This window comes from Leptopilina boulardi, unplaced genomic scaffold, assembly GCF_019393585.1.
Source record: "Leptopilina boulardi isolate dan_hultmark-lab unplaced genomic scaffold, ZJU_Lbou_2.1 LbouV2_40, whole genome shotgun sequence".
Lineage (NCBI taxonomy): Eukaryota > Metazoa > Arthropoda > Insecta > Hymenoptera > Figitidae > Leptopilina > Leptopilina boulardi.
Window position 1 is genome coordinate 1,462,416 of NW_026137974.1, and position 8,876 is coordinate 1,471,291.

Genomic DNA, 8,876 nt, shown 5'->3' on the forward strand with positions numbered 1-8,876 from the left:
GTAACTCGGGGGTTTTCGGGGTCGCTGATTACGAATCAAATGTCAGTTTTTCAAAATTTAAAATGGCGGACCCAATATGGCGGAGGATTTTAAAAAAATTGATCAAATTCCCTTGAAATTGACTACTCGGGGGGATTTTTGGGAACACTAATAACGAATTCGATGTCAGTTTTTCAAAATTCAAAATAGCGGAAGTTTTTTTTTTTTAAATTGATCAAATTTCTTTGAAACTAACCACTCGGGGGTTTTCGAGGTCGCTGATTACGAATTTTACATTAGATTTTAAAAATTCAAAATCCCAGATTCAATACTGCGAAATTTTTTTCAAAATTCATCAAATTTGTGGTAAAATTTTTTTTACTTGGGAACTTATTGGCGATCGCTAATTATAAATTTAATAACTGATTCGTAATTATAGAGATCCTTATAAATATCTTTTTTAATTTTGAAAAATTTTTTTATAAAAAAAAAAAAAAAAAAAAAAAAAAAAAAATACAAAAAAATTTTTGAAGAATTGCCATATTACAAGAGAGATGAAATGTAGCCGACTTCTTTTTTTTTTTTTTAATTTCAGACACGTTTGCGAGCAAAGCGGCTGCTTGCCAGGACAAGTATGCGGACGCAAGTGTCGGCAACGTGACCGGAAGTAACGCTGTGAACGTCTTCCTGGGAATTGGCGTCGCATGGAGCATAGCTGCTATTTACCATGCCTATCACGGAAAACAATTCCAGGTCAAAACCGGAAAGTAAGTTAATTTTTCTATTTCTTTAATTTTCAAATTTTTAAATAATTAAATAGTAATTAAAAAAAAAAATTTTTTAATGTAAAATTTTTAAAAATTTTAATATATTGCAAATAAAAACAGAATATTGAATTGAAATGTAAGAGGAAAAAAAAAAATCTTTTTAACTAAATGAAGAAAATACATCTGATAACAAGTTAACCTCTTCAGTGATATGAAAAGTCTCCCTCTTTTTTCTCTCTCACTCTTTCTCTCTCAATATTCCGTTCCTCTAAGTCCATTAAGGGTGAAGTTGGAAAAACTTGTCTTGAGGGGTAGTTTTCACATAAAAGGGTCCATTTATAAGGGGTTCGAATGTGTCATAAATTTTTTATAACTCATCATAACGTCCCAACAACTATTTTCATCTGTATCAAAAAGAAAAAAAAATTTCCCCATATTTTCCCCACAAAAGTGAAACATCTCGATAAAATACTTATATATCTCTTATCGGAACAATTTCACCTATTCATTTTACTTATATAGGATAGAAATTTATTTTATTACAAAAGATAAAAGAAATATTTAAAATATAAATAAAAATATATTTAAAAATAAAATTAGAATATTTAAAATAAAAATACGCAAAATAAAGTAAAATATATCTAAAATATAAAATAAAATATTTAAAATTAAATAATGCCGAAGTCCGCAACGTGTTTTTATAAACGAAAAATTAATTAGACAGTATCTAGTACTTTGGGTTAAAATTAAAGTTATTCGGGGGTAACTGGTTTTTATAAAAGAATATTAATTTCTTGAAAGTTTGTGCAAATCAAAATTAGTGATAAATTGACATGAAAAAATAATTTTAGTTTAATTTTTCGTTTTTGTAAATGTTGCGGACTTCAGCATCATAAAATTAAAAATATTTGAAATAAAAATAGGAAATTAAAAAATTTTTAACTTTATTAATTAAAATTTTTTTAATTTCTTATATTTTTTATTTATTTGTATATTTTATATTATAAATATTATTTTTGTAAATAAGTGAAAATATAGAGATACGAAATATATTTTTTTTTAATAACTAAAAATATATATGTTGAGGTAATTTAATTTTTTTCTTCTCTACAGAAGCAATAAAAATGCCAATTTGTAAGCTTTGAGGATAAAGTCAATGCGACTAGGTTGAATACAAAATGCTAGAAACGATTTTTTTTTCTTTTTTTTTTTTTAGATAAAAACTTGAACAATATTATAGAATAGAGAGGGGGGTTTTGGGGTGGTGGTGGTGGATAAAGAGTAGTCACAGAAGAAAATAATCCAATAATCTTACTTTTCTATCTTCTTTTAAGAGTATATATATATATACATATACTTTGATATATTTTCGATACAGATAAAAATCGATTTTAAATCCATTTTAACAATCTTTTCTATATAAAAGTGAACTTTTTTTTTTACTAAAGATATAAAAGAACAAAAGTCTCTACTAAAATTTTATTCCACAGAAAATAATATCAAGTAAAAGTATACACAGATATTGCACATTATATAATTTTTTAAATATATTAAAAAATAATATATATAATAATTATTATATTAATATCGTAAACAAAATCTTTATCTAGAACAGCGATATGTTTCTCTAGAATAGCGAAATTCAAATATCGCTGTTCCAGTAAAAATTATCGCTGTTCCAGATGAAGATTTTTTTCCGTATAATATTAAAAAATATTTTTTTCGCCATTGACATGAAAAAGTGTCTTTTTTGTGCCTGTTTTGGGCAGATAAAGTAGCACTTTTTAAGGCAGTTGTTAATTTGCCACATAATATACTATTTAAAATCATAATAAATTTAATAATGCAAAAATAATTTCTTTTATTATTTATTTAAAAAAAAAAAATTTATGAGTATTCTTTTGAAAGAAAATAGAAATTAAAAGCGACTTTCTTTGTATTCGAATAAAAGAGAGAATTGGCTCCCTATGTACATAAAATAAACTATCAATATCGAAGATAGAGAAGAAGAAAAAAAAAGTGCATGCTACTATATATTATATATAAAAGCAAAGGCAGAAGCAGTAAAAAAAAAGAGGACATTTTTTCCCCTCCTAGTGTATCAAACACTAGTTTAAATTTACGATCCATTAATGTCGACAATCCCCTTTTGCAATATTACGAAATAAGACTTGACTTTTTTTTTTTTTTCCCTAATTTGCCCCATCATTAGTATACTATTCACGATCCATTAATGTCTCGGCAACCCGCCATACATCAAAGTCGAGAGAAAAGCCCTTAAACAGAAACACTGCACCTGTAACACACACGACTTTTTTTTTTCTTCTTCTCTACTCGCGTATGTATGTACGTATGTACGTATATCGTTTGTCGTTTTCGCCATAAGTTTTCTCTTTAATATTACCGAGACCATATGCAACCGGTTATACACGGAATTTAAAAAAAAAATTTTTTTTAATAATAGTCTATTTGTAAAGAATTATTTTTTTATTTCAAAAAAATATATTATTTATATTTTTAGTTAATAAAATAATATACTAATTTGGAGGTTATGTTTTTAAACATTTTTTTGTATTAAAGCATTTTAAATAAGAGCGCCCTTTTCTACCAATGAGAGAGTTATAGTAGCGCAAGCGCAGTTACGCATCGGCATTCGGCCGGTCGCGCAAAAAACGAAACTTAAAAATATTCTATCTCTTTTAAACTTTTTTCAAATCGATTCGAAACTTTGGAAGAACATTCCTGAGATTAACTTTCATAAAAAAATCAATTTTTCAAAAAATCCACTATTATAATTTTAAAAAATTTAATAAAAAAAAATAATTATTCTCTGTTACAGTTTGGCCTTTTCTGTGACATTATTCTGTACGGAAGCCTGTCTAGTGATAGTGGTTCTAATGTTGAGAAGAACGAAAGCCATCGGTGGTGAATTGGGTGGACCAATGTTACCGAAAATTATCACTTCCATGTTTTTGTTTTCCTTATGGCTATTCTACCTCGTGATGTCTACACTCGAGGCCTATGGAGTAATCAAGGGCTTCTGAAATGCCGCAATTTTTATTTTTAATTTCCAATTAAATAATAATAATTATAATAATAATTATATAAATAATAATAATAATCTTATGGCCTATCACCACCGATGTCAACAAACGCATAAAATTTATTCTTTGTGCTCAATAAATTATCCTCTCCGTAAGTATATTTAATTTACATTTATTAAAAATTTTAATTTTCTATAAAACATTTTTTGGTTTTCGATAAAAAAAAAAATACGCAGACGAAAATTTTTTTTTTTTTTTTGAGTCGAAAATAAATTGCTTATGTCTCGCTCTCCTTCGATTTATTTTCAGCCAAAGTGTATACAACTTTTGGAATTAGTTAAACTTTCTTTTCAAAAGAGATGGTACTTGGAAAAACTTTGTTCGGGAATTGCGCCAAAAAAAATGAAAAAGAACGGCAATATTTTAAAAGTTGATTTACGTGCAAATTTTTTTTTTCCAAGATTTCATTATGACATGCAAATTATTTTCGCGAATAAAAAAAAGAAGTCAATTTTCGAAATATTATTTTTATGAATATTTATAATTTTTCAATTTCCTCTTTTTTTAAAAATATTTTTATGTTCTCGCGATTAATTAAATTTTTTTATGTATTAAACTATTTTTCGTATTTTTTTTTACGGATTTATAAACGAAATGAATTTTTAATATTCATTTAAATAATAAATATTTCTTGTTTTTGCAAGTATTTTTAATTTTTTTTTTTTAATTACGAAATATTTGTTAAAATTTTTTTTTAAAAAAAAGGAAAATTGTACAATAAGTTTGAATTAGGAAAATAATTTCAAAAAAAACTTAATCATATACTGATGTATGAGCGCCAGCACTGAACAATAGTGAGATAATTAAACAATGTGAACCACAAACCAATAGACGATACACAATAGTCGCTATTAATTTTCATCGGATGCAAAGTAAATCAATACGTTCATTTTCATTTAATTAAAACTCTTAGGAAATCATAAATTTTTCATTTTTTTTTTATAGAAATCACTATTTAAATTAAAACATAATAGTGAATAATAATAATAATAATAATAATAATAATAGTATAAAAATAAAAAAAATTAATAAATAAAATTATATTAATAATTTATTATTATTATTATGTTTATTGTCTTCTCTAATAATTATTATATTTTTATTACTATTTAATTTGTCAAATGCAATATTAAAATAATTTGCCAAAAAATAAATTTTTTTTAATAAATTTCTAAAAAAAATATTGTCGACTACGTAATTATTAGGCGCGAGGGGAATGTAAAAAAAAATTTTAAATGAAGAATGTAAAAAAAAAAAAATGGTGAGATTAAAAATTATTATAGACGAGAAAAAACATTATCTACTACTTTAAATTTTCCTGCCCGTAGGCAATCCACTTTCTTCGCGTGTACAACGGGTTGCTCGTTAAGGGGGTCAACCGCAAAACTCAACTAATCTCATCAAGAGCCTCCATCTCTCTCTCTCTCACTCTCTTAAATTTAATTCAAGTAGTAGTTCATAATTTAAAAAAAAGAGTCGAGATTTCTTTATTATTAGGTAAACTTGCACACCGTTAAAAAAAATTATTAAAAAAAAAAATTGCTGGATTGCTCACTTCTACCGTGATAACAAAAAAAAAAAGTTCCAAATTTCATTACGAAAAAAGTGTCAATTTTCCCGCGGCAAATTGTACTATTAAAAAATGTTTCAACTAACTTACTGAGTACTTTAAAAAAAAAATTTACTCTCAATATTTCACTTCCTACATCTACTTTTTTTATTTACTTATAATTTTTTTTTATTTTTATTTCTTTTGGTTTAATTTTAAAAATTTTTAATAACAGAGGGAAATTTTTATTATCTAATTAATTTTTTAATTAAATTAATTTTTTATCGAATTTTATTTGCCCTTTCCCTCCCAATTCCCAAAAAAAAAAACTTGTAACTAATAAATTAAAATTTTTAAATAATAAAATTAAAATAATTTTCAATTAATAAAATTGGTTAAAAATATTATAATTTTATAAATAATTAATTATTTTTCAGAAGACAGAATGGTGCATGGAATTGACAAGAGTGAAAATAATCATCAGTTACAGCATCTGCGAATCATCGAATTTATTTAAACAAAACAAAAAAAAAAAAAAAGAGAGAGAGTGAAAAAAAAACGATAAAGTGTGACTTTCAGCGGCGATCTTAGGATTTCAATTTAAATAAAAAAATAAAAATAAACCGAAACTTCAAGACGAAAATTTTACAAATTTTTAAGTAATAAATTTTCGTCTTAAAGTTATTATAAATGAAAGAAATCTTTATTAGAAAATAAATTATACGAGTTTAAGTAAAGCAAAAAGAAAAAAAGGAAAAAAAAAAGTGGGAATATTAAAAAAAGTATTAGACGATAATAGTTATTTTTTGCACATTCAGTTTAGGTATATAAAATGAAATACATTTGACAGCGTCGTCAAGTTTCGTTTAAAAAACGAATTTAGATAATAAGTTTTCATGAATCGTGAAAAGAATAGTGTGTAATAATTAATAATTTTTATGTTAATTAGAAAAAAAAAAAAACTGAATGGAATTTATGGGGAGAATTTTTTTTTTCTTTTTTTTTTGAAGGGGGGGTTAATTTAATCTTCCTCGAAACGACCATTGATCGAAAGTATTAACATTTTTCACTATCACTGCCTTCGATCATTGGACGATTGCCTGAAATAATATTTTTTTTTCTTTTTAATATTTGAATTTATAATTTAAATTTACAATCTTTTTTTTAATATTGTTCTAGTTAATAGTAAATAATTATTAAATTTCCAAAAAAAAAAAACCCATAGAAAAAAATAAAGGCCGAATTGCAAGACTCTGGCTAATTTTTATTAACGAGGGTTTAATATACAAAAATATAATTTAATTAAAACAATTTATAAAAAAAAATACGTAATTAGCGAATACTCATTACTGAATTTACGAAGCTTTATATAAAGATCGTTTTTTTTTTTAAATTGTAAACTAATTATTTAAATATTTATTTTAATTTATTGTTATTGTTATTATTTATCATGTAATATATTAATTATTCTATTAAATAATCAAATTTATTTTTTAACTATTGCCCGTTTTTTTTTATTAATAATATAACCAGTTAAAATTAACAAACAAACAAACAAAAAAGTTTTCATTTTTGTTACTGAATTTATTTATAATTATTACTATGAATCGTGACCCAAAACTTAATCAAATTTTTCCATTAAATTTGATTTACATACGAAGAACAAATTTGTTCAATTTTCATTTAATTTAATAAATTTAAATCAAATTTCATTTTGCGATAAATTGCTTTTTGTTTAATTAATTTATGTTTTCACTAACCAGGACAATTTTTCATAAAAATTAATGAAAAAAAATATTTTTAATGTAAAAATTATTAATTTATTTAAATGAATAAAAAAAATTGAGCGAAGAACAAATTAGATTTTTTAGATTATAGAGAGAGGATTTTTTTTTTTAACTAGCATATTTTGATGCAAGAATAGAAAAAAAAATGAATAGAAATATATCTCTACTACTAAATATTGTTAAATTAAATGATTTTGTAAATTTCTAACTCTGTCTCTTGTTCCTGGTTGTATTTTTTATATACACCAAGAAGTGTAAAAAATTTCCAATAAAATATAATAGTTATTTTGATAACAATGAATCAAGTAAAAAAAAAAAAAAAATCTATGTATTGTACTTAAATAAATAGCATTATGCTATTGACAAACTCTACAACAAAGCGTCGAAGTGATAAACCGTAAAAAAGAAAACAAAAATCGCGCTATTCGTTCATCAAATCTGATAGTTACGAATCATTAGTATTATCGCATTTAATTAAACGTCTTGATAATCTAAATTAAAAAAAATATTTTAATTTATGTAATTTTTTTTTTTTAATTTTATTTTTAATTTTATTTCTATTTTATTTCTATTTTATTTTCTATTTTAATTTAATTTTATTTTTTATCATATTATGTAAAATAAATAAATTTAAAAAAGTATTAAATTTTCAATTTTAATTAATACCTACATTAGAAATAAAATTGAAATCTTTAATTATTATTTTTTTATTAAACTAATTTTTTTAATTCAATTAAATTAATTATAATCAATGATTCCTTGTCTATTATTTTTGTTTAAAAATTTTAAAAAAAATTATCTTTTTATTTAGGTTATCAAGACACTTAATTGGAAAAATTCCATTTGCAATTACTTTTGAAAAAAAAACTAGTGTGCCCTAAAAAATAATAAAATGACATTTTTTTTTCTTTCATAGGCGAAAAAAAAAATGATAATTTTATTATCTCTCGGGCTTTGAAAGACTTATATAGCTTCAATATTAGAAATCAATTTTTTAGTTCTATGCAATTTTTTTTTATGATCAAATAACATTTTCTCGTATTAGAATTAATTTTTTTTCTCTTATTTTTTTTTTTTAATAATAAAAAATCGTAACCAGATTTTGGAAAAAAAATTTCATTTTAGAAAATCAATTTTTTTCAAATAAATTTTATTTAAAAAAAAAAAAATTATAAATTAAAAACTTGGATTACATTTTTAATTGAAAGTACCTTACAATTATTTAAAAATAATTCTTATTTTAAAGTAACGAGAAATTTGTTTTTTTATCAAAAGAAAAATTGCACAGAATCATTAAAGCATGCAATGAGGCTTTACAATAAATTTTCAAAAAAAAAAAAAAAATCATTAAAATTGATTCTACGAGAAATTTCACTTCTCAAAATCTAGAAAAGAAGAAAAAATTTGACTAATTCTTTAACCACTATTTCGTGGCTGGCCCAACTTTAAACTTTAATAATAAACTATAGTAAAATGTTTCTATATATATATTATAGTCCAGTCAAATTAATTATTAATTAATTTAATTATTAAGTATTTAATTAATAAATATTAATTAGTTTAATTATTGAGTATTTTATGAATAATTTTTTAATTATGAAGTAGTTAATTAATCAGTAATTAATTATTAAGTAGTTAATTAATAATTATTTAATTATTAAGTATTCAATTAATAATTATTTAATTATTA

General features: G+C 22.9%; 1 protein-coding gene across 1 annotated transcript in view; it reads left to right on the top strand.

Annotated features, from left to right (window-relative positions):
- Positions 1 to 6,901, top strand: part of LOC127289230 (sodium/calcium exchanger 3) — a 101,430-nt gene extending 94,529 nt beyond the window's left edge. The window contains exons 7-9 of the mRNA XM_051317036.1: positions 575 to 746; positions 3,586 to 3,941; positions 5,837 to 6,901. Coding sequence (XP_051172993.1) covers positions 575 to 746; positions 3,586 to 3,790 — 377 coding nt within the window. The 3' untranslated portion in view covers positions 3,791 to 3,941; positions 5,837 to 6,901. The remainder of the gene's footprint in view (positions 1 to 574; positions 747 to 3,585; positions 3,942 to 5,836) is intronic.
- Positions 6,902 to 8,876: the final 1,975 nt, after the last annotated feature.